Source organism: Paroedura picta, chromosome 5 (assembly GCF_049243985.1).
Source record: "Paroedura picta isolate Pp20150507F chromosome 5, Ppicta_v3.0, whole genome shotgun sequence".
NCBI classification, from domain to species: domain Eukaryota; kingdom Metazoa; phylum Chordata; class Lepidosauria; order Squamata; family Gekkonidae; genus Paroedura; species Paroedura picta.
In genome coordinates this window covers 67964948-67991604 of record NC_135373.1, presented here as the reverse complement: position 1 = coordinate 67991604, position 26657 = coordinate 67964948, and the positions used below count along the sequence as shown (strand labels likewise).

At 40.1% G+C, this 26657-nt stretch overlaps 1 protein-coding gene across 6 annotated transcripts in view; it reads left to right on the top strand.

Moving 5' to 3' along the window:
• The window catches only part of PTPRZ1 (protein tyrosine phosphatase receptor type Z1), a 123899-nt gene that overhangs the window by 89725 nt on the left and 7517 nt on the right, over positions 1 to 26657 (top strand). For 3 of the 6 annotated variants that reach the window (XM_077338392.1, XM_077338387.1, XM_077338393.1), the window contains exons 13-23: positions 3030 to 3159; positions 9472 to 9563; positions 15883 to 15968; positions 17286 to 17306; positions 17450 to 17546; positions 18673 to 18755; positions 20216 to 20350; positions 21216 to 21350; positions 22039 to 22202; positions 23647 to 23782; positions 25154 to 25300. In XM_077338392.1, the coding sequence (XP_077194507.1) occupies positions 3030 to 3159; positions 9472 to 9563; positions 15883 to 15968; positions 17286 to 17306; positions 17450 to 17546; positions 18673 to 18755; positions 20216 to 20350; positions 21216 to 21350; positions 22039 to 22202; positions 23647 to 23782; positions 25154 to 25300 (1226 nt within the window). The remainder of the gene's footprint in view (positions 1 to 3029; positions 3160 to 9471; positions 9564 to 15882; positions 15969 to 17285; positions 17307 to 17449; positions 17547 to 18672; positions 18756 to 20215; positions 20351 to 21215; positions 21351 to 22038; positions 22203 to 23646; positions 23783 to 25153; positions 25301 to 26657) is intronic. The other 3 variants (XM_077338388.1, XM_077338391.1, XM_077338389.1) reach the window with 3 other exon arrangements.

Genomic DNA, 26657 nt, shown 5'->3' with positions numbered 1-26657 from the left:
ATTTATCTTGCCTGGATGAAACCAACATGTATGTTTAGGAAACTTAAGAGAGGTATCTGTTATTTTTGTATGACATGTCGATTATGATCCATTATGATCTAGCAACATTGGCTTGCACTGCCAGTAGTTACAGCAGCAACAGGCCCTCCCATCTACACACAGGCATTAATTCTACTCCAAATTGATAGGTTTTTGAGGAGATAATTAGGTATAGAGCTAAATACAGGCCTCAAGTGATATAAATGCTTTTAGAGTGCTTTTCAAATGTGCAAGAGAATTCAATGCTTCTTGTTTATAACCAGTTCTGTGCTAATTGGTTCAAAAGTTAAGCATAGCTTATGGACAAAAGCTACCTAAGATGCATTCAGATTTCTTTCTGGGGGGGGGGGTATTTTCCCTTTTGAAGTCTGCAGTCTGTTGTTATTTGCAAGACTGAAAGTTATTATATTTTTCAAAACTCCCTTTTCCCACTCAGCTCACAGTAGAGCCTTTTTCTGAACAAAGAAAAGTATTACGCCAAGTATGTTGAGATATCAAACTATACAAGCACCATATTCTTAGTTACTGTAATTAACTGGCTGAGAGCCAGTTTGGTGTAGTGGTTAGGAGTGCGGACTTCTAATGTGGCATGCCGGGTTCGATTCTGCACTCCCCCACATGCAGCCAGCTGGGTGACCTTGGGCTCCTCACAGCACTGATAAAACTGTTCTGACCAGGCAGTAATATCAGGGCTCTCTCAGCCTCACCCACCCCACAGGGTGTCTGTTGTAGGGAGAGGAATGGGAAGGCGACTGTAAGCTGCTTTGAGCCTCCTTCGGGTAGGGAAAAGCGGCATATAAGAACCAACTCTTCTTCTTCTTCTTCTTCTTCTTCTTCTTCTTCTTCTTCTTCTTCTTCTAAAAGCTCTCTTGCCCTTAACACCAGCTTGACACAAAGAATATATGATTGATCAAATATTTCCGGACCATGTCCTTTTACATACTGATTAGTTGCATTCAAAACTAGAGAGCCAGTTCGGTGTAGTGGTTAGGAGTGTGGATTTCTAATCTGGCGAGCTGAGTTCGATTCTGCACTCCCCCACATGCAGCCAGCTGGGTGACCTTGGGCTCCCCACGGCGCTGATAAAGTTGTTCTGACCGAGCAGTGATATCAGGGCCCTCTCAGCCTCACCTCCCTCACAGAGTGTCTGTTGTGGGGGGAGGAAAGGGAAGGCGAATGTAAGCCGCTTTGAGACTCCTTCGGGGAGAGAAAGGTGGTATATAAGAACCAACTCTTCTTCTTCTACTACTACTACTGCTACTACTACTGCTACTACTACTACTACTACTACTACTACTACTACTACTACTACTACTACTAAGAAATCAATATTAGTACTGAAGATAGTCAATTCCTTGAACAGATAGTTCAGAGAACAAAGCAATAACAAATATATCAGTTTTGCTAATAGTTACCATAGTCCAAAAAGCCTCAGAATCCCTGTGCACATTTTGAGCTTGTCTGCCCAGTTCACCTTCCTATTTTGGAGAGCTCTGCTTGCAAATGGTGTTTTCCAGGAGCAGCTGTCTGAATGCATCACAAATGTCACTGAATTGAAAGCTATATATGATAAATTTTTAAAAATCACTTTCCATAAACTATATTCACTAAGACATATCCCAGTAGTCCACAGTATATACTTTACTCCTATTTTAAGTAGGGAATCTTCCATTCAGTGAAACTGTTATTGACTGATCTTTAGCATTCCTGCCTGAAGTATGTGTGCATGAAAGCTTATACCCATCATTATATTTTGTTGGTCTTCAAGGTGTCCCTGGACTCAGACTTTGTTCTGTGTGCTCAGTCTTTCTGATTCAGTTACCTTCCACAGGGTGGACGTTGATACCATGCCATCACCACCACCTTCAATTGCTTTCTAGTTTATTTCAATAAAGAGGACAGCTTTGTGTATGATTCTTTGGTTTATGCATTTCCAGTTCTGTTTGAATGCATGCGGAAGCCAATGCACAGAAACTCATCAGTGCATACGCATGGCTTTGGACTGTGCCATTTGTATAGAGATGACCAGCAGCTTGTGGGCTAAGCAGGGTATTTATCATTTCCATTTCCAATTTCCTTGTTTTCTTTGAAAGATCGATATGATGGAGTCTACAGTAATGAAATGAATTTTTCATTTATGCCAGAAACTGTGTGGGCAATGTAGATATAAAAAATTATTGCATCAGAAAAATGCAGAAAAACAGATTTTAAAAACTCTACCATTTCCATCAAGCTCTACCAACCTTGATTTTAAGAAGACATTCCAAATCCTCCTGTTTTCTTAGGCTTTTCCTATAACAACTTTACAAGTCACATTTTGAATCTCAAGGAAGACTCTGTTCAAGATACTTGTAGTGCTATCCTAAGCAAACTTACATCCTTCTAAACTCAATTAAGTCAGTGGGCTTAAAAGGGTGTAACTCTGTTTAGAATTGCACTATAAATAGCATATGACAAATAGAAATGTGTTACACAAATCGGTTTTTACATGGGGATAGAGCAGATAAGGAATGCTTACAAAATTATCAATAAAACCCTGATTTTGTGGCCTGACTTATAATGTTTAAATGTTGGAAAAATACATTAACATAAAGTGTATTTTCTCTGTTAAGAATGTTTTTGCACTTACAACTAGTAGCAGCTTGCCTAAGTTAAAATATAATATTGAAGCAACCTTTTCTTCCTGGCACTAACCTGTTGCTATAAAACTGCATCAAACTTCTTTTTGTTTTTATCCCTCTTCCAAGAAAGGGAAAAATGCAGTAGTTGAAAGATGATATTCTGCATTGCTGTGGTACGGAGTTGTCTAAGCTATGATCCTGTGCTTTGCCCTCTGTCTGCTCATTTGCTTTAAACTGGTTTGCAAATATATATATGTTTTCTGCAGTTAAATAAATAAATAAATAGAATGGTAAGTGACTCATGGTCAGTTGTGCTGTGCCTGATGGCAAAGTTTAAATACAAATTGTTTCAATTTTCTCCGACTACAGAGGCAAGTAATAGTAGCCATGACCTCCTAATAGGTCTCGCTGAACAGAAGACAGTTATACCACTTGTGGTCGTATCAGCTCTGACTTTCATCTGTCTAGTGATTCTTGTTGGTATTCTCATATACTGGAGGTAAGATTTTGGTGCTACTTTTTATCTATGCTATTGCTGTCACTATTAATCCAGTCTTTCCTAAGTGGATATGCTATCGTGGTCTCATGTGCAATACACTGGTGTTTTGCTGTGAGTCAGCTCATGTGTTATGAAGCTGTAGGGGAAAACTAAATGGCACCCATCTCACCTCTGAAACTAGCTGCTTAAGACAACACTGCAGAAAAATTAAAGAAATATTGGACGAAGAAATATTGGACTAAGAAGTCCAAGGCTAAATATACATGTACAGAATAGCTTACGGCAAATAGCTAAGGCAAAACCCTGGGCAGAACAAATGTGACAATTCTTTAGAACTCTGTTGTGTGTCTGGCCATGAGTGCGCAACTGTAAACAAGAGACTGTTGGAACATTTCTGTTTGATTCTGTGAAGTGTAACAGATTCGTACAATGGCATAAAGCCACACAGGGAACCAGTAATTGCAGAACACAGATCAGCACCAGTACATTCAGGTATAGATTGACCACTTAATTGACAGAAAAAGATTCCTATGGGCTACTGCCCTGGAGGGTCACTGGCAGCCAGGAGCAAGCAGAGCCAAGTCCAAGTTGACATTGCAAGAGCACTTTATGTCAAACCTGACCAGTAGTGCTGGTGGGGAGAGGTACAGGAAACAAACATAATTAAGGAGACTCCTATTGGCACTGCTTGCCAGATCTGAGCTAAGTAATCCTTGCTGTCACTACAGTAATACATTCCCAGTCTGTCTTTAAATGCATTCCCTAATATTCCATAAGGAAGGCTGAGCATCAAAGAATTGAGGCTTTTGAACTCTAGTGCTGGAGAAGACTCTTGCGAGTCCCTTGGACTGCAAGGCGAACAAACCGGTCAGTCCTAGAGGAGATCAGCCCTGCCTGCTCCTTAGAAGCCCAGATCCTGAATATGAAACTCAAATACTTTGGCCACATCATGAGAAGGAAGGACACCCTGGAGAAGAGCCTAAGGCTGGGAGAGATCGAGGGCAAAAGAAGAAGGGGACGACAGAGAATGAGGTGGCTGGATGGAGTCACTGAAGCAGTTGGTGCAAACTCAAATGAACTCCGGGGAATGGTAGAGGACACAAGGCCTGGAGGATCATTGTCCATGGGGTCGTGATGGGGCAGACATGACTTCGCAGCTAACAACAACAATATTGGTGCATTGTTTTTGGTTGCAGCATCAAAAGTGTGTTATACCCTAGGCACCCTCCTAACATGCTTTGTGTGTGTGTGTGTGTGTGTGTATGATACAGTAATTTATAGTATCAGTGACATCTGATTGCTTGCATTTCCTGCTAGTACTTGAAGAAGACTTTTAAGGGCATTGAAATGAATAGTCTATACATGTGCCGTAAAAAGAAATACACAATGTGAAATATATACCATAACTTGTTTGGAAATTCATTTAAAATGTAATGATTCCCTCCTTAATAAAAGCTCAGGGGCAATTAGCACCCTCTTTGTTCATCACATCATTATTGCAATATCGAGGGTTGGTATGTGTGCCTGGATTAGCTTTCACATGTTTTAAATGCATATTGGGTTTACATTAGGGCTGTCTACTTCCAAAAAATGTATTTTAATTTCAGGTTTGGGTGGGTTTTTTAAAGGGCATGAGGAAGAGGTTGCTTATTTTTGTCATGTCTCAGTTTGTTTATTTTGTGCATACCTCATTCCCAAGCAGCAGGAATGGAGAGGGAGGGAGCATACATGCCCCACCTCTCAACTGCGTTAGAGCAGGCGTAGTCAACCTGTGGTCCTCCAGATGTCCATGGACTACAATTCCCATGAGCCCCTGCCAGCATTTGCTGGCAGGGGCTCATAAGAATTGTAGTCCATGGACATCTGGAGGACCACAGGTTGACTACATCTGCTTTAGAGGACCACTGTTTTCTATGAGAAAACCTACCCTCCAAATGCCTTGAAAAGAAGGGCTCTTTAAAATATAAAGGGACAGCAGCCTGGTACCGAAAATTTGAGGTGCACTGGTAGACCTGGCCTTCAAGACTAGGTCAACTGTTCATAGACAGTCTAATTAATCCATCCGGACAGTGGACATGGTATCTTGCATTCAGAGGCTAGGCCTTCTCGTGAAAAATAATTGCCCAAATATCTGAGAGACAGGCTGAGTTTCCTCCCTCCCTGTTCTTGTGCTTCCTTGAACCATAAAGCACTCAAAAAATTCTCAGAGAAAAATTATCACTATGCCCAGAACTTCAGAAATGTTTGGAGGTCATAGAATTATAGAACCATAGAATTGGAAGGGACCTCCTGGGCCATATAGTCCAACCCCCTGCACTATGCAGGACACTCACAACCCTATCTCTCATCCACTGTAACCTGCCACCCCCTTGAACCTTCACAGAATCAGCCTCTGTTTAAAAATTTCCAAAGATGGAGAACCCACCGCTTCCTGAGGAAGCCTGTTCCACTGAGAAACTGTTCTGTCAGGAACTTCTAGCAGATGTTTAAACCGAATTTCTTTTGAATTAGGTCATTTAAGTACTACTAACCAAGGCAGAAACAGCTAATGTCTGGTTTAATTTTGACTCAGGTATATGCAGAAGAACGCCTGTAGTTTATATAGAATGCAGTCCTAACTAAAATGATGTTTTTTGTTCCCACTGATATTGGTTTTCACACATACAGCTGTGAGTCATCCACAGTTAACTAATTAGGATCTGTTTATGTGAACCAGCCCATAAAAGAGAAGTGTATAAAGGGCTGCAGATCTCTTTTTTTAATCTAGATTTACCTTCATTTTGTGATGGATGTTTCTGTGAGGATTTATGGTGAACCGTCTGCATTTTGTTGACAAGCTTTTCTGTAGCTTTTCAATGTGACATGACTGTTCATACTCATCTTCCAAAAGGTTTTATCTGAAAGGTTAAAAGGTCTTTGAGCGAAAACATTGTCCTAAACTGTAAAACCAGGATTGCATGGTGTCCTTTCAGTAATCCAACATGTGTTCTGATTTTGTTCTTTACAGATGATGGTGTGTTCATTTTGTTTCTTTTTGTATATGTACACATTTTGTTTCTTTATATACACACACACATGCAGCTTTGTGGCTTTAATCTTTCAAAACCAAATACATATCCCATTAATGATAATATCCCTTAGATTATGATTAATTTAATCTTTTGAGTTATTTCAGTGTACCACAAAATAGAATCTGTAATTCTCTGTTTTGTTAATCTAAAACAGAAATTGCATGGACCACAAGAGGTCACTAAGATTATCCTTATTTTTCTGTGATATAACAACTAGATCTGATTTCAGGAAATAAAAGCCTGTGCAGTATTGCACACACCTCCTATTAAAGTTTTGGGGATCTTCGGAAAATATTGGATCATTAAATTATAATTTTTGATGTGCTCCTGTGTGGACATATACACTATGAAGTACAATTAATGGATCCATACTGTAATCCATTTCACCTTGCAGAACTTTCTATGAGAGCTGGTTCCCAATTGCTTTTTCACATTTCCGTGATAATGCATGCAAGAGAATGTATTACCCTCAAATAACAAGAATAAAGGGGCAAACCACACAGCATGCAGAAAGATCCATGATCTCCAGATGTTTAATTTGTTTTACTAAATGTAGCCATCAAAGAGAGAACTGCTAATTTGGTCGGGAAATGGCATGGGGCTAGGATCATTTCATGGGACTAGGATCTCCACATTCCATTTCCCTTATTTAAATAGCCTCACTGACATTGCTGTTTGCCACTAATGTATCCCTTCTGAAACTTCCTTAGCTTCCTTAACCAGTTTGGTGTAGTAGTAAGGAGTGTGGACTTCTAATCTGGCAAGCCGGGTTCAATTCTGTACTCCCCCACATGCAGCTAGCTGGGTGACCATGGTGTTGATAAAGCTGTTCTGATCGAGCCGTAATATCAGGGTTCTCTCAGCCTCACTTACCTCACAGGGTGTCTGTTGTGGGGAGAGGAAAGGGAAGGCAAACGTAAGCCGCTTTGAGACTCCTTTGGGTAGAGAAAGGTGGCATATAAGAACCAATTCTTCTTAATAGTTTTTTTTTTAAGTTGAGAGATCTCCTGGTGTTGTTTCACCCTGACTTCACCTTAGCTGTATATAATGTTTGTTTCTTTACCCTATTATAAAAAGTTTACCCTATTATATTTTTACCCTGCTTGGCTGTATTTGCCTCTTATTGTTTTATGCCAATAAAGGTTATTATTATAATGTTTGTTTCATATAGTAATTGGAAGTAAAATTGCAAAGGACCACTTAAGCTATAGTCTTGTGAACATTTAGCTGTGTGTAAGCCCCTTTGAAGAGCCTCTTGTGGCTCAGAGTGGTAAGGCAGCAGATATGCAGCCTGAAAGCTCTGCCCATGAGGCTGGGAGTTCAATCTCAGTAGCCGGCTCAAGGTTGACTCAGCCTTCCATCCTTCCAAGGTCGGTAAAATGAGTACCCAACTTGCTGGGGGGTAAACGGTAATGACTGGGGAAGGCACTGGCAAACCACCCCATGCTGAGTCTGCCATGAAAACGCTAGAGGGCGTCACCCCAAGGGTCAGACATGACCCAGTGCTTGCACAGGGGATACCTTTGCCTTTATCTTTAAGTCACTTTGAAATCATTTGAACTTCACATTCAAATATGTATAATTAAGATATGGTTGCAGGAATATCATAGCAAGGAAGAAAAGGCCACAACTCAGCTTGTCTTTGTACATAGATCTATATACTTTGAACATTTCCATGGTCCCTCACATAATAGGTAAGCCAAGTTTAAGACAACACGTTGTGCAAGTCTGAAAAGCCTGCTCTCATCTGCATATTAGGACTTGTGACTTTAGTTTTATTCCTAATCTCAGTCCAGTGCTACCAAGGAGTCACAGATTCAGATAAGAAAGGGCTTCCTAAGACTCTTAATAAAAATACCGTAACTAAACACTATGTAGAGTGGTTCAGGAGGGAAGGGCAAGTACCCTTTCCTGCTCCTCACTGCCATCTCTGCAATTCCCCCCTCACCTCTCCATATCTCTACTCCAGTTAAGCATAATTCCTATCTTTTAAATCATAGCTTAGATCAATAATTAATTTCCTTTGTTCTACAGCATTAAATTCCAAAGTATCTGTAACTAAAGCCAAATATAATTTAGAATGGATTTCAGTTTGAACTCTGTGGAATGGTTTAAATAGTACCATTCAAATCAGAGAAACTATGGTATCTTGAAACACTGTGTTTAATCTTATTAATCAGATTAAAAGTTCCATAAAATTGCAAAGGAAGAAAAAATGACTATAGTCCCATTTCCCATAAACTAGAATGTAATAAATTTAAAATTACATCCGTGCCTTTTTCTTGTTCAGATATTTTTGTAGTTAACAGATCGTAAGTAATACTTCAGACACAGCAAATGACCCATATAAAGTGTTATTAGCAGGTTTAATTATCTGAAGATTGATTTTTTTTAATTAAGTAGAGGCTCCATGGTATAAAACTCAATTTGGTTATTATAAGCTTTGGAATTACTTAGAATAGTCTATTTCCAGATGTCTTTTCTATTGTCTTCACATCTGGGGTATGAAAGAAAATTCAGATATTACAGTCAACATTTCCCTTCCAAATCCCTGCTCCATTTCATTGGCTAAAATTACTACCCTCTCTGCATTGCCATTAGTGGCTGTGATATGGTACGGTAGGATGCACCAACCTTTCTCTGGAATGGATTGCTTCTTAATTCAGCTTCAAGGAAACTGATCTCTCAATGTAGTATAAAAAGTGATTTTAAACACAGGTCTGGAAGTATGCTAGCTTTAGAGAATGTGAAAAGGGACCATTAGCTGACTTGAATCTGACTGAGGCAAGAATATGACACAGTTCAAGCCTGGACAGCAGATTAAGGTTTGCTCTCATTTCCACCCCCATTTCCCATTATGATGAATGCCTGCTACATCTTCTGCTTCTTATTCAGGTAAAAATTATTTTAAAATTTAGTAGGGGGGTTATTATGCTGCCTATTTATGTGGTGTTTTGAACTGTTAATCCAGGTGTGAGCATCTTTATGTCCCATTGAGTTCTATGGGGGAGAGGGAAATAGTCAAATGGTTAATTCTTCCACGTTGAAGTATTGAGGCGTAGAGGGTTTTGAATTGTGCCTTTAATGGTGAGAGCTGAATATGTAGATCTTGGATACATAATAAGTGTTTTGATACGTTACATTGTTTTCCCATAATGGCTGTCATTCAAGAATGCAACCAGATTTGTAGGTAGACAATATTTATTAATGTGAAATATTATTTCCTGTATGTCTCTGTTAGGAAATGCTTCCAAACAGCACATTTTTATTTAGAAGATAACACATCACCTCGAGTAATATCCGTTCCCCCAGCACCAGTCTTCCCTGTGTCAGGTAATTTGCTTTGAATTTATTTTTCTGAACAATTGCTATTTTCTAAACGGTGGCAGATAATGGTCACTCATATAATTAAATGTGTCAGTCTAAGCAAATTTACACCCTTCTAAACCTGCAGGGTTTTAGAAAGGTATAACTGCGCTTAGGATGGCACTGTAACTTAAGGGAGATTTGGCAAAGAGCTATCACACCAGTGTGACTTCTAATTGCCTGCTCAGGACAAACAATAAAATATGTGACTTGCTTCAAGAGTTTGATCCAGTGTCAACAGTCCGTGAGTTCTAGCAGGCCCACATGCAGACCTGGCTATGAATGCCACACCCCATTTGGTTTCTTATGGAGTTGGCTATCCTTGAGAATCCCAAACACAGCAGCATGTGCCAAACCTCTGATTGCTCTCACTGCTCCCTGTACTCATGAGAGATCTTGCCAAGTGTCCTCTGGTGTTCTTAGCTTTATTGCAGGAATTTTTTTCAGCCACTCTCTTTGATCAAACTGATTGTAATTTTATGTATCTCTGCATGTAAACAATACATAGGTAATTGATGAAGATGTAGGAGTATAAGGAGGAATAAAAGAGGAGTATTGGTGCAGTGGTTAAGAGCAGCAAACTCTAATCTGGGAAACCGGGTTTGATTCCCCACTCTTCCACATGCAGCCAGGTGGGTGACCTTGGGCCAGTCACAGTTCTACTACTAGAACTGTTCTCTCAGAGCAGCTCTCTTAGCCCCACCTACCTCACATGGTATATGTTGCGAGGAGGGGAAAGGAAAGGTATTTGTAAGCCACTTTGGGATTCTTTGGGGTAGTGAAAAGTGAGGTATAAAAAACTAACTCTTCTAATAAATGCTTACCTAATTGTTTTTTTAAAGAGGTCAGGTTGTTGTTTAGCTTAATGTTAATAAATAAATAAATTTCAGCAGGATTTAAAGTCACTTCAGTCTAAAATTCAGTTTTATGATTAGACTTCTAGATTCAGATATTCTGATTTATGCTGTAGTTTAGACTTCATCTCTGAAGTCTATTTTAATCCAAACAAATAAAAAGCCTTCTCTGCTATAGCATTTTTCATTTTGCACCTTTCATTCTTATCAGATGTACCATTCTGAGAGTTAGTTACTAAAACCATCGAATAAGATTTGTATCCAGACATGTATTTGATGCCCTCATCCATACACAATATTGTACTCCATTGTACGGAACTAATTGGGAGCAAACAAAAGAGCAGCTTATATCATTCACATGTCAACTGAGCTTGAAGTCTCTTACTACAAAGGATTTCATTAAAGTACAAGCTCTAAAACCTTATGCCTTGAAGCCATAAAGATACTTGAGCCAAGTCACAAAAAAAGATGATAGCATTATGCAGATTAAGATCAATAAAAGCAGCTGCAATTCATATTTCGAGAGCCAATTTGGTGTAGTGGTTAGGAGTGTGGACTTCTAATCTGGCGAGTTGGGTTTGATTCTGCATTCTACCACATGCAGCCAGCTGGGTGACCTTGGGCTCGCCATGGCACTGATAAAACTGTTCAGACCAAGCAGTAATATCAGAGCTCTCTCAGCCTCACCCACCTCACAGAGTATCTGTTGTGGGGGGAGGAAAGGGAAGGCGACTGTAAGCCACTTTGAGCTTCCTTCAGGTAGTGAAAAGTGGCATATAAGAACCAACTCTTCTTCTTCTTCATATTACTAAACAAAAGGAGCCATGCTAAAGTCTATAGTTTTTGTTATGCGTAATTCTCATCCATAGGCATAAGTTCTCATTCCAAATCAGAAAGTCTAGAATCAAAACTTCATGCATGCTGTTAGACATATCATGGGGAACTCTAGGTACCAAAAAGATACTACTTTTTAGCACAGACTGAAGCTGCATATATTACTCAATTGTGTGTCTTTTCTCCAACGTTTATTTGGGGAGAGGAATAATGCAGTCTGCCTCACATAAATAATGTGGGACAGCTATCTAATTCTCCCCCTTCTGATTCTTTCAAGTGGGTAGCCATGTTGGTCTAAAGCAGCACAACAAAACAAAATCAGAGTCCAGTGGCACCTATAAGAGCAACAAAGATTTATTCAAGGTGTGAGCTTTCGAGTGCTCATGCCTTGAATAAATCTTTGTTGGTCTTAAAGGTGCCATTGCCTTCTGATTCTTATAATCAAACACGCACACATCCAGAAGTGGAAAGATACAAAGCGTTTAATCTGGACATATATTTGTGTGTTGCACACAAAGAACTCTTTGCTCTGGCAGGATGTTTGAAAACTCTGCAGTGGATGGATTTTAGGAACATGAAATAAAAAGGAGCCCTTAAAGGACCAACATGAGTCTCAACGAAGAAAGATCTACTGCCATTTCTGTTTTCCCACTATTTGCCTTTGATATTGTGTTGCAAATACTTTTAGAGTGATTGTTGTATTTTCTTGCAGTCTTTTCTATCCACTCTGAAGCCTTATAAGTTGCACCACAGATATAACTAAGTTCATATAGCTGCCTGATGCTATAAAGTTATAGAGACTGCCTTAGCAGCTGAATGCTGACTCTTATTTAGGGTTTAGAGTTGGGAGGATCACCAGAGACTGCCGCTTCTGAGAAAAGCATCAAAACTTGCTTTCAAGACTGGTCCAAATTCCACAATTCAACGGAGACTGGAGTGCTATAAAAAAGATGGTTGCAGTGTTTGGTCCTCAGAGCCGAGGAGGAGTTTGATGGAGCAGGTTTTAAACAAATCCAATATAATAATAATAATAATAATAATAATAATAATAATAATAATAATAATAATAATAATAATAATAATAATAATTTGTGGCCGTGCCTTCACCATTCGGCCGTGAGTTGCCGACGCGGACTGGAAGGGTGAAGAGTCTGGGACCCATGTGCATGGAGCTTTTATCGGGATTGTGGGTCCCGCCTGCCTCTTTATGTTGTGCATTCTGCATAAGTGCATCACGCACCCTGCCCAAGCCAGAGGGCAGTCATGTCTGCTTCCAGCCTGCCCTCCAGTGCGTCAACCGGTGGCGCAGTTGATTCCTTGCCGCGCATTATCAAAAAAAGGAAATCACTCATCTTCGGGGCAGGGAGGAGGAGAGGAGTGCTTTGGTCATGATGACTGTCTGGTAATTAACAATGGACTGGAGGTGGTTAGGAGTGTGTGCGAGAAAGCTGGCAGAAACATTATGCACCAAGCAAAAGGCAGCTCAAAATCAGCTTCCAGAAGGAGATCAAGATTAAAAGTGGTTTCAAAAGACTCCTTATAAAAACAGAGGGAAAGAAAAAATGGCATAAAAATTAAAGGGACTGAAATCTGCATGAAAACTAGGGGTAAATTGAAGCAGGATAGAGCCAGAACTGATGGGAAAACTCATAAAGAAAAGCCCTGTTTTTTTCCACTAACAGAAGGTGAAGGACAATTTCTGTCTTCCCACTGCAGACTCCTTGTATTCCTCAGGGTCCTTTATCTTCCTGGAATACTCAGTGGAAAGCACTGTGCTCCAGAGGGATGTAGTAGCAAGGAAAGTACCACTGATGGAAAATTCAGTTTGGATTGAACTGTTGGTATTTCTCTCTCTCTCTCTCTCTCTCTCTCTCTCTCTCTCTCTCTCGAGTTCCAGACAAGGAAGCCGACTTTTTAATCACTACTGTGCATTTCTAAAACAGAATGGGTACAGAATTGTGGCAAAGTTCTTCCCTGGATTTTTTTTTTAACAAAAGAATATTGTGCTGTTTTGTTGTTTTTTACTGAAGTACTCTCTGCTCTTTTTCTGTTGCACCAGTTTTGTCCAGTTAGGACAGAGGGTCTGGTTGATCTTCATGATGCTTTACTTTGTCCTTCCGTATTCATTTGGGAACATTCAATATTGAATTTTACTATGTACATATCTGTACCACTCTTTCCTACCCAATGGGACCCAAAGTGGCTTACAATGCTGTTCTTCTCTCCTCCAGGATACTTACAACTCTTTGAAGTAGATTAGGTCAAAAGAAAATGACTGCTACAAGATCACCCATATAGTTTCCATTAATCTGAAGCTACCAAATTCTAGTTTGACACTCTTAACTACTACAGCATGCTGTATCATATTTTAGGCCTGCAGGATTCAATACATGATACATCCATTTGTTTCCATGGATCTGTTATCTAACCTTATGCAATTATCCCAGTTTTTCCAGTTTAGCGATTGTCTCTCATTTTATTAGGCAACATATTTGGTGCCAGGCTTCTTTGCCAAGGTTTAAGATGGCATTGCACATTTGCGCAATTTTTCTTAGGCTTGAATGGCTAATTCAATTTGTGTATTCAGACCTATTCAAGTAAAAACAAGAACAGATGGATTTATTGGTAACTGAAGCCTAAAATATATTAGGTGTTATTAAATGATGAAACATCTGTTGATGTAAATAATAATTCCTTATATGGTTTGTAGTTTCCTCCTCATTTGAAGCATATGTAAAATAGCACATAAGAAAACCCCATGGATCAGACCAACCATCAGTCAAGGCCAGTGGCCGAACAGAGGCCCACAAGTTTCTGGAAAGCACATAAGTCAGATATGGAGAATGAGCTGAATTTATGAAACATTTTCTGTTCAGAGGTTAAGTGGTTTAAACCTGTGAGACCTTTTGGCAATTAACTGAAGGAAATGTTACGCTTTTTTAGCATATTGTCAATTGAATGTTTTCAGAATCCATAGAAAGAGCCAGTACATTTTTGACATTCTACTGGACAAATGTTTTAATATATTAAATGGCTTCTAAAATCACCAGCAAAAAATGCAGGCACAACCCTTCCCTGAAATATGAGCCATTGATGAAAATCATCTGCTTTAGAAAGTGATTCATGGTGATGCATACTTCTGCCCAAAAGGCAAATGATGAAAAACTCTACATTTCTGAGCTATCGCTTGTGTATTTTGAGTACACCCCAAAGAGAACAAGACATAAATGACAATTATTATGTAAATCCCACTGTAGAGTATAGAGCCTCTTGTGGTGCAGAGTGGTAAGGCGGCAGACATGCAATCTGAAAGCTCTGCCCATGGGGCTGGGAGTTCAATCCCAGCAGCCAGCTCAAGGTTGACTCAGCCTTCCATCCTTCCGAGGTTGGTAAAATGAGTACCCAACTTGCTGGGGGGTAAACGGTAATGACTGGGGAAGTCACTGGCAAACCACCCCGTATTGAGTCTGCCAAGAAAACGCTAGAGGGCGTCACCCCAAGGGTCAGGCATGACCCAGTGCTTGCACAGGGGATACCTTTACCTTTTACCCACTGTATAGCCTGTCTTCAAAATCATTTAACTCCAAAATAATGGGCTTGATCCCAGGAAAATTGTGCCATAAATTGAATTCTAAGTTACATTGACCAGGAGATTAATCACAATTAAACTCAATACTTTCCAGTAAATGTGACAGGTTGTAGAAGACAGTGCACAGGTAAAGGTAAAGGTATCCCTTGTGCAAGCACCGAGTCATGTCTGACCCTTGGGGTGACGCCCTCTAGTGTTTTCATGGCAGACTCAATACAGGGTGGTTTGCCAGTGCACAGGTAAAAACGTTTAAATCCTACTCAGTTCAATGGCCTTGGGCTGCCTAACTTCCTTCTGATCAGACCAACAATCATTATCACTGGGAACAAACTCTTGATTGAGAAATGTGATTGTAAGAATGAAAAGTACTGAGACATTGTGTATTTTGTCATATACTTGTGTGGATGAATAGAAAAGATGATGGTTTGTATCTCAGAGGGTCTCTTCTCCTCCAATAATATGATAGGGGTACTGTAGACTGTTGCAGGAGCAGGGAGGCAATAATTGTGCACCATGAGAAGAAATCCTTGTGTTCATGGAAACATCTAGAGTGGATGCAGTCTGTATGATTGTATCTACAGAACCATGAGTAGAGCTTCACTCATGCTCCCAGGGTATAGGAGACTCCCCAGGAATAGTGGTAGGTGCAGTGCATGGGGCCTACCATACAATCAGACTTGCATCAGATGGACACAGCCAGGAATAGGAGGAATAGGGGTTTAGGATTATCTGACCACCACCTTTTTGGATTACTGTTTGTTTTTCTGTTTTATCTGGTTTTTAGTATGTATTTATGAGGTTGTTTTTTTAACATTGTAAGCCACCATGAGCCAGCTTGTCTGGGAACGGCGGGATGAAAATTTAATTAATGATAATAATAGTGAGGGAACTGTGATAGAATAGGAAATCTGCAAAAATGTCCTTACTTCTCCAACAGAAAATTCACTCTGGATGTAACTCATGGCGTTAAGTTAAATCTCTTCCTTCTCTGTGTCTTTTCACTTTTAAGAAGATGTTGGAGCAATCCCAGCAAAGCATTTTCCGAAACATGTTGCAGATTTACATGCCAATAATGGGTTTACTGAAGAATTTGAGGTATGCAATATTGCCCCATTAAAAATAATAATACAAATAATATTAAGAGCAACACAAATTCAAAGCTGTGCTTAAGCATTCCTGGGTGTTAAAATCCTAGATGTTTATGATACTATGCCATGTGATTTGGGGGAGCAGGGTTTAACCCCCGATAACATTGTTTATGACCATGAAGAGTCTAGATTTGATCAGGTTGAATATGCGTATCATCTGTCCTTTGGAGTATGGATTCCCGTATTTGGCTATGAAAAGGGAAAGACACACAAGCACAAGGAGTATGAATATAATGTTCTATTTGCATAGCCAGTAGTGAGGCACCCATACACAAGCTACTCAGAATCAAAATGACTAAGACGTGTATGTTCTCTCTTTGCCTTTTCTGAACCTCAGTGCAAACTTGTATACCTTCCTTAAGGTAAATGAGAGGGCTGCCTTGTCACCACAGGAGAGAAAAGTGTCAGCTTGATATATTATACAGGAGGCATGGAAAAAGAAAGTGCAAATCACTCACACTCCCTTGCCCCCTCCTTGTGTACAACATTTGAAACTGCCCTAGATAAAGATGGAGTAGTTCTGCTGAACTATATTTGAAACATTTGGTCAAAACTTAATGGTTCAATGACACACTGTAGTTGCTCATCCAGAATCTTAGAGGCCCAGCTCTTCCGCATTGATGATTGTTGCACTTCAGCTGGGTTTTCAGTTGTTATTTAGTTTTGACAGTGTCACAGAAAGAAACAATTTACGCTGCTATGCAATTGAAATGTGATTACATATAAGTTCATTAAACATCTAACTTCTGTTCATCACATCACTGAAATAGAGTTTAACTTCATTTGCAGTTCATGTATGTTAGCTTTTCAGAGCATGACCAAATGCTTGCATGTTTTTGCCTGGGGAGGTTTTCGTGCATAGTGTTTGCACTAGCAAAGCAAGTAAAGTAATTGGAATTAATAAACCACTTTCCCTGACTTAGAGTACCATTGAAATCATGAGCTACTAAACATTGATTGTACATTGAATCAACCATTCCAGTTCATGTTAATTGTTAGGTATCTTGCTATTGACTTCAATGGAAGGCAGATTATGTCTCTAGCCACTAAAAACTATGTTCCCAGGTGAATTTCTTTTACTTTTCATGTTCTTATTAAAATGGCCTAGCATGATTCTATTATAAATGTATATCTATATGTGTATATTTATCTCATAACCATAATTGCTTTCCATTGTATTTGTAATATATAAACATTTACTCATTTGTTGTGTGCTGTGGAATTTGATTTATTTTTACCTTTTTTGCATTCATTCCTTCATTAGACACTGAAAGAGTTTTACCAGGTAAGGAATTCTTTCAACATATTTTATTGTAGTAAAGAACTAGTTGCAAGATATCATGCATTATTTGTGGGATGGGGACTTTGTATGCAACTGTGTGTGTAGTTATGTATTGTAAATCCCATGTACTGGTTTTCCTTTTTCAGGAAATCCAGAGCTGTACTGTAGATCTAGGTATTACCTCCGACAGCTCTAACCATCCTGACAACAAGAATAAGAATAGATATATAAACATTGTGGCATGTAAGTAATTGTATTCTTCTGTTTTTGCCTGTAACCCTCATGCATTCTACCACTTATGTTCAAGGACAGGTGAGCATCTTCTGGGTTACCTAGTCCTGGACATTACTTTTCATGGAACTTATACTGTAGCAATACTTTGCTAAAGTTCAGGGCTTGAATTGCCAAGGGTGCTATAACAGGAAACCCTCTAGCAACCTGGTTCCCACCTATTGCCCACCTATGCCTTAAGTGCCAGCAAGAGGAAATATGAGGGGGATGAGGGCATGTAGCAGCATTTATAGGATTTGCAAAAAAGTATTGTTTTACATAGGATGTTGTAGAGCATTCCATGAAGAGATCAGAAGTTACAACAGTGCATCAGTGTGTCCCTAGAGAGTTAGTACCTACTCCATAAATGCACCCAGGGGGTTTGGATGGTCAGGAGAAGTTATTCACCCCTGGAGCTAAGCTACATAGAACTATTGAGCTGGACAGGATTTCATAAACATTTCTCTTTACCCCCTTCTCCACCCATTGATTCATCATGAATCACCACTTGTTTGTTATATTTATCATTTTAAATACATTAGTAATTTGCTTTGCACTATTATTTCTCTGTTGTCGGTAGTATAGTAGATCCATGCTTCTTTCTTTTATTGGATTTACATAATTCTGTGCACTCCTGAGGAAGTTATATAAGTCCAGTTAATCTTTTCTTTAATGTCTGGATACTAATTCCATCACCCATCAACCAAAAATACACTAAAAACTGCAGATTTGTATATACGAATAGAAAGGCCTCATCTTTCTGAGGCAATGAGTAATTTGCTATGGGTAATAATTAGTGCCCCTAATCTGGACATAAAATTCCATTGGCATTGAAGTACTTGTGCAGTAAATTCAATGGAGCCCAGGTGAGGCTTACAATGCAGATGTACATCTTCAGCTGCACATACTGAAAGCTGTATTTGCACATAGTAAGGATTAGAGCCACTGTTTCTATTCAAGTACAAAATGTTGACATGGTTCAAATTAATGTTGTATATAGATAAAATGGCCTTTCTGTTTTAACAAGTATTTTCATAGAAAAATATTACGTTAATAAAATGTCAGTAGTTATAACCTTTCCCCCCCCCCTTCAATGCAGATGATCACAGTAGGGTTAAGCTTGCACAACTTTCAGACAAGGATGGGAAACTGACTGACTACATTAATGCCAACTATGTTGATGTAAGTGCACTTTTCTTTCACTTGTCCTGGATTGTGAGTTGGCCTACATAGTGGCTAGAGCAGGACTTTTGCTTCAGCAGCTGCAGATCAGAGATATTTCCTTTCTTTTTCCAGTTCTATGAGGGGAGGAAGCCAATTCAGAGTCTAGCAAGCCAAAGGAGAGGTGGAATTAATGAAGAAAGGATATTATATGTGCTAGGGGGTTGGACTAGATGACCCTAGATGTCCCTTCCAACTCTAAGATTCTATGATTCTAGTGCCGGTATATAGAATCCAGAGTGGGTGTATTGAAGAGAAGGCCACTGCTTTGTTTATTATGGCACACTTGTAGCCCCTCAAAGAAAATGGAGGCATGTTTGTGAAGTTTCCCGCAAGAAGTTTGAGTCTAGGCTGATCAACAATGGCCATCCCACAGCTGTTCTCTGAGTTTCATGGATACACAGAGACTTGATCCTAGATTTGTCGCTTGTGAGACTATGCATTGTTTAATAATCCAAAAGGCCTCAAATCGCAAAAGAGCACTTCTTGATGTCTTGATTGACAGCTCCAGTTTCCTTAAATGCTGTCAGTGGGACTGATATATTTGTAATACTTCAGGACAGCATGGACTGAGCAGCTGATTGCTCTGCTCTTCTGCTTTAAGCTGCTGACAGTGGCTGCCAAACAGCCTTTAAGCATGATGGATTCTCAGAACTGCCCATGCTCAACTGGTGGTTCTTGTACCTGTGCTGGTTCTCTGCAAATGAAAAATTTGCAAATGTACTTCCTGCCCCCCAAAAGCTGCTGTTCCTGTTGCCCAGCTAGCTGCATAAACTGTGCACAGAAGCTGTATCCACAAAGAGCCTCTGTCGAATACGTGCACTTTGTTCTTTGTACATGCTCTATATAACCGAAAAGAGTGTTTGACAGGAATGAGCATTTTGTAGTGGTTTTGCATGTTGGGGGTGGGGAGGAAAATAAAAGCTGTGATTTAACGGGGGGGGGGGGGGAGATAGCATGGATTAAGGAACAGAAAGGGCTTTTTCACTGCTGGGTATATTTATGTCATAAATTATAGTTGGTGCTACCAGAAGTATGAAATTCATGTTGAATCCAGTAAACTCAAATGCTGCAAGGTAACACACCCTTGTGTGTGCTGAATTAGGTTTGTTTGCACAAAAAGAGGCATTTTGCATGCAAAACGTAGATATAAGTCCCCAAAGCCCCTGCTTCTATGGTTATGTTTCTGTTAGGACTACCCACTGTATGTTTCTGCAGCATATTACATAATCGTATCATTGTGCATGTTTAGCTTGAGGCAAGGTGCATGTAACTTTGGACTTTACTGTTGAAGCTGTTAACATCAGACCTTTGGCAATAAATGTCATTCTCCAGAGAATTCCAACTTTTGTGGATAAACCATATTTCTCTTTCTTTTTCTTGCGTGACATATTAATTAATCAACATTTTTTTTAATGTAGGGTTACAACAGACCAAAAGCTTACATTGCAGCTCAGGGGCCTTTAAAGTCAACAGCTGAAGATTTCTGGAGAATGATTTGGGAACATAATGTGGAAGTCATTGTAATGATAACCAACCTTGTTGAGAAAGGAAGGGTACAATTATTTTGTTAAGATTATTTGTTTCATTTTAATATATGCTTACTGACTTCAGTTACCAAGCTACAGCTCCATTCAATATCAACAGTAGTTCTTAAGGTGGGAGGAAAAGAATACTCACTAGTGAGAGCCAGGTTGGGGTGGTGGTTAAGAGTGGCAGCCCCTAGTCTGGAAGACCAGGTTTGATTCCCCCTCCTCCACATGCAGCCAGCTGGGTGCCCCTTGGCCAGTCACAGTTCTCTCAGAGCTCTCTCAGCCTCACCTACCTCACAGGGTAGGAAGGGTAGGTTACTGTTATACTGTGTTGTGTTTGGTTGCAATTGTTGGTTATTGATGTATATGTTTTACAGACTGTTTTATGTAAGGTTCTTTGTTATAATGTAAACCGCCCTGAGCCTCCGGGGAGGGCGGTATAGAAGTATGATAAATAAAATAAATAAAAAAATAGGTGATTGTAAGCTGCTTTGAGACTCCTTGGGGTAGTAAAAAGCGGTGTACACAAAAACAGTTCTTCTGTTTTCAGCACTCCATGATCTCTTTATACATATCTGATAAAAACTACAGGCATTTCCAATTGTCTCATTGTCAGAGAACAAAAGAAATGCTCAGAATAAAGCATTTTCCTTTTTCATAGTTCATTCTCATGAAAAGTAATCTTAGTCAATGTTGTTTTAAGATGTAAGTTTATGGTGTCTTTTCAAGCACCATAAGGTCATGTTCCCTTCCCCCCCCCCCTTTGTTGGAGACATTTCATAGACAAGAGAGAATCCTCTTGCTTACAATTAGCAACATAGGCAAGATTGGCAAAGTTCATCTTCAGAGAATATATTATTTAAATACTGTATGTTCCTTTGACTGGCAGAGAAAATGTGACCAATACTGGCCTTCTGATGGTGGTGAAGAATATGGAAACTTCTTAGTCACACAGAAGAGCATTCATGTGCTTGCCTATTACACTGTGAGGGATTTTACTATTAGGAACACCAAGGTGAAAAAGGTAGGTGATGTAAATGTCAGTAAATGTATAGCTTAGGCTAGCCTGATCTGGTCAGATCTTGGAAGCTGAGCAGGGTCACTCCTGGCTTATATTGGAATGGGAGATGGGAGACTAGGAACACCACCAGGGTTGGGACTCAGAGGCAGGCAATGGCAAGCCATCTATTGCCTGGGAAACTCCATGGGGTCACCACAAGTCAGCTGTGATTTGATGGCAAAAAGCAAACAAAAGCAATGTATAACTTCCACATATTAGGGAATCACCGCCTTTAAAAATATCATTGTGGGGAACATTGGCTTCTTTCAAGGAGTTCTTGCTTCAGAAAAATTCTCATGAATTCCAGGTTTAATATGCATAAAACTTCTCATCCTTTCAGTTCAAAATGAAGTGACCCTTTTGTGGAAATTGGCCTTGTACTAATCCAATTGGTAGATTCCCGAAAAGCTGACATATTGCTATAGGACTTAACCAGAACATGGAGGAAGGAAGGAGTATCAAGCAGCTTGGGAGATTTGTTGCTTTGATTACTTTTCTGAATTCTCTCTTCTGCTGTCTGGCCTAGATGTGGTCAACACAGAGATGGTCTGTTTTCCGGGTGGTGTTTGTAAAGTGTTAGTTGTGTCATTTCTGTAATGAAGCACTAGTCTCTATTTCAGTTTTAATAGCTAATTGTTCTTATCTCTTGCAGGGCTCCCAGAAAGGGCGGTCCAGTGGCCGCTTAGTTTCGCAGTATCATTACACTCAGTGGCCTGACATGGGTGTCCCTGAATATACACTGCCAGTGCTCACATTTGTTCGAAAAGCATCGTATGCCAAACGCCATGCTGTGGGACCAGTCGTGGTTCACTGCAGGTCTGTTTACCTGGGGAGTGGGGCGGGTTAAATTGAAGTGTAATTATTTGTAATATTGATAAGATGACTTTCTGTGGAATCTCAAGGGTGCTGATCTTAAATATAGCTTCATTAAAACAATAACCATGCTACCGAAAATTGCAGAAAATTTGCTGAGTCTGTTGCTCATGTGCTTAGAAACTTTTAAAGCAAAGTTTACAAAAGTTTGTTACAAGGGATTTAAAAAATTAGTCAGGAAGCTTAAAAACTCCAGATTAACCTCCCCCCCCCAAAGAAAAATTGAAGTGGAAAAAGCACTGCTTTAAAAACACACTGTGGAAGGGCCCTTCAGGCAGTCTAATATACAGGACTGGGGTATCGGTGGAGACTGTTTCAAAATAGGTTGAAGAAGTGCACAGTGCTTAGTGGGAAAGGACTACAAACATGGACTGCTCCAAATAGCACAGTCGGTGCACAGGTTCATATATTACTTGTTTATCTATTTGCATTACTCGCAAAAATCTAATGACTGCTCCCACAAATCTCTAAGTTAAACAGTATAAACATAGCAATGGCTCAGAAGCAATGCGATTACCACATAAACCACTGCAATTCATTTTATTTATTTAACAAAATATTTATATCTCACCTTTCCATTTAGATAAAGGTGTCCTTGCAAGTTATCTATGTCCACTCCATTTTCTTGAACAGTTGGTACATTTTAGATGCTGCTAAGACACTGGTCAATCCTCCATGATATCTAAAGCAGGGCTTAGCACCATGTCTCCTTTTTACATCCCCCTTTTTCTGGCTGCCTGTGTTTTTGTGAAATGCTGTTTTTACAGTTTGAAGAACTGTATCAGCTAGAACAGTGGTCCCCAACCTTTTTATCACTGTGGACCAGTCAACGTTGACAATCTTACTGAGGCCAGGGGAGGTAGTCTTTTGCGAGGAACATTGCCGCAGCCTGAGCCCCTGCTCCACTTGCTTTCCCACTGGTGCCCCTGACTTCCTGCCACTCGCTGGGGGGCACTGCCAGCAGAAGCTGCTGGAGAACACCAAAGATGAGCCGGCGGCAGAGTGGCAGGGCAACCCCCAAGGCAGCAGCCGGGGAGGAGGACAAGGAGGAGCCGCGGCCCGGTACCGACTGATTCACGGACCCGTACTGGTCCCCAGACCAGAGGTTGGGGACCACTGAGCTAGAACATCTGCTACTCCCCATTTACCATCTGATTACCATCTATCCCTGTGGCAGGGGGTTTGGGGAAGTTGTGGAGTAGAGGGGGAGGGAGGTTATTTTTGCCACTGGGGGGGGGATAATTTTATTTTATTGGGGTTTTATTGTGGGGATTTTAATGTGTAACCCTCCATGAGCCAGTTCAGCTGGGAGTAGTGGGCAATAAAATATAGACAGCTTTGCTGTTTGATAGATTCAGCTATCTTCATTCGTGTTAATGTTTCATAGTGCTGGAGTTGGAAGGACAGGCACATATATTGTATTAGATAGTATGCTACAACAAATTCAGCATGAAGGAACTGTCAATATATTTGGATTCCTGAAGCACATACGAACACAAAGGAACTACTTGGTTCAGACAGAGGTAAGAGAAATGTTTGGCTCTAAGTTTCGTATTATTTCCCTAGCACAAGAGTTTATAAAAGTTGACAGGCACTTTAAAATAGATTGACAAAATATGGCATAAGTAAATGTAAAGAGTTTTGCTTCAGGATACAATGAAAAGAAAGCAGGACTTACAGTCTGAAAGCTATTTAAATTTGGATTTTGACATAAGTGTTGGGTTCATGGCACTTGTTTTTGTTTTCTGGCCCTATTGGTACTTATGATGGTTATAGGTGGTTTTTAGTAGAACAAATGGAGTCAAACTGTTGGATTTTGGTCTTTTCCATCACCTGCCACTTAATCCCTTTAACAGGTGATTGAACGTAGGAAGTTCTGCATGAAAGGCAGATGCTCTGTTACTGAGCACAATCCCTCCCCTTTAAGGTTGAGATACTTTTACTGGGTTATTGTTTTAATTGTTCTTATTTTGTGAGGCTCTGTGAGCAGTTTTTCATAGAATGGAATAAAAGAACCATAGAGTTGAAAGGGACCTTTAGGGGCATCTTTTCTAAGCCCTGTACCATGCATGAATTCATAACTACCTGCTCACCCACGGTGACCCCAATTTCATGCCCAAGTGATTCTTCCACCAAAAATCTCCAGAATCCAGCCTGGCCTGGAGGAAACTCACCTATCACCCCACAGCGGCAATTAGCAATTCCCTGGGTATGCAAGGAATAGCCACAAGAAACAAACGCTGGCACATCCCTTCCTGCCCACCCACTCACAGTCTTTAGAGCCAGTTTGGTGCAGTGGCTAAGAGTGCTAGCTTCTAATCTGGTGAGCCGAGTTTGATCCCCCACATGCAACCAGCTGGGTGACCTTGGACTCACCACAGCACTGATAAAGCTGTTCTAACCGAGCAGTAATATCAGGGCTCTCTCGGCCTCACCTACCTCACAGGGTGTCTGTTGTGGGAAGAGGATGTACCCATGGAACTAGGGACAACTTCAGGACCAGTTTAAATTGCATTGTCTGCTTTGGCAAAGGTGCTGCATTACTGTTGGTTTGCTCAGAAGTACATCTTGTTTCTTTTTTGGGGAATTCCACATGAATTTCTGATTTGATGTTAACATGAGCATGCTTTTAGAAGCTCCTATGCAGACATGTAAAATGTGTCAGACTATGGTAATCTGCAATTCTTACTTATTTCATATGCATACCAGACAGAATTTCTGCCATTTAGGATGCTAATGAGTGTCTAGTAATATAGGCTGTTTTAAAATTCATCCAGAAATAGCATATGCTTTTGGTATAATGATAATATCTATAGTACAAATATATATATATATAGCGCACCTTAAAGGATCTGTCATATTATCAATTAAATTGTTTCTTTTTTCCTGACCAGGAGCAGTATGTCTTTATTCACGATGCACTTGTCGAGGCAATACTTAGCAAAGAGACAGAAGTATCTGAAAGTCACATTCACGCCTATGTTAATTCTCTCTTAATTCCTGGGCCAGCAGGAAAAACAAGATTAGAGAAGCAGTTCAAGGTGAGATCCTGTGGATTTTAAGCAGTCAGGTGTGCCAGTACAGCACTAAGAAGTTTATTGTATTGTTGGACCACAGGATCAGCAGAGGAAGTTTTAGAATCCCGTAGAGATTTTAGGCTGCTTTAAGACATGTTTGATACTGCATTTTCAATGCACCTTAGCAATTGCTTGCTATTGGAATTCCCTATATGTAGTAGGAAAATACAGTTGCACATGATTGATGAAGTGCACTGAAGTGCATGACTGTGTAATCCACTTTGAGTCCATGTGAGAAAGGCAGGCTATAAATAAAGAAAATAATTCAACATGTGTGAAAGCAGCTTTAGGAATTGGAAGTTACCAATGTGGCAGAAACAAGATGCTTACATTCTAATAGAGTTTATACTGCAGAGCCGTTTTCCCCCTGATGTCCTGAAAAGCCACATGTGCAGCCTTTACGTGGCCATTCCTGTGTATGTACCTATCACGATGTTCAAGGAGCTGAATGAAAATCAGAAGATATCATTCAGAAGCATGGTGGCTCACAAGTTTCACCATTGAGACTCTTAAGCACCAGACCTCAGCAACTGGTATGTCAAAAAAGGGCAAGAGGCAGAAGGCAAACCTGGATCACATCTAGTCGATTAATATCCAGCCCTCAAATAGAGCAGAATGTGTCAGTGCTTTCTATTTCTTTTCATTTTTCCTCTGCAAGGAACAAATCATTGTATACCCTTGCATTTTATAGGATTATAATAACTAAAAAAGGGGACAACCGTAAGAGCCCTGCTGTATCAATTAATCCCTCTGGAAGAGGTCCAAAAACAGGGTATAGAGGCCAAGGCTATCTCCTGATGATGTCACCTGGGTGTGTGCCTCTGAACATGGAGGTTCCCTTTAGTCAACATGGATAGCTGCCGGTGATAGACCCATCTTCCAGTCAAATCCCCTTTTAAAGTTATCTGTGCCTGTAGGGATCCTGAGCTGGATAGCCTAAGATTTCATCAGATCTCAGTAGCTAAGCCATTTTAAACCTCTGTTTTACTTCTTTTTGGAAGGGGGGAGTGAAACAGAGGGCTTAAATGGCCCCACCGCTGAAGACAAAAGGTCTAAGAATGTTCTGGGTCAGTGCCTTCTCCAAACCTGGGTTCAAGGGGTACAAACCAACCAAATTCTGATGGATTTAGGGTTGTGATCCAGTTCATGCCCATCCCTATTCAGGAGTCTTTGATGCAGTATCTTGTTAGAAGCCTTTTGAAAGTCCCTATATATAACATCTACATATAACATCTACTGGGTCACATGCTTGTTCACTTTTTCAAAGAAAAAACAATTGTTGAGACAGGACTTCCCTTTTAAGAAGCCATGCTGATAGCAG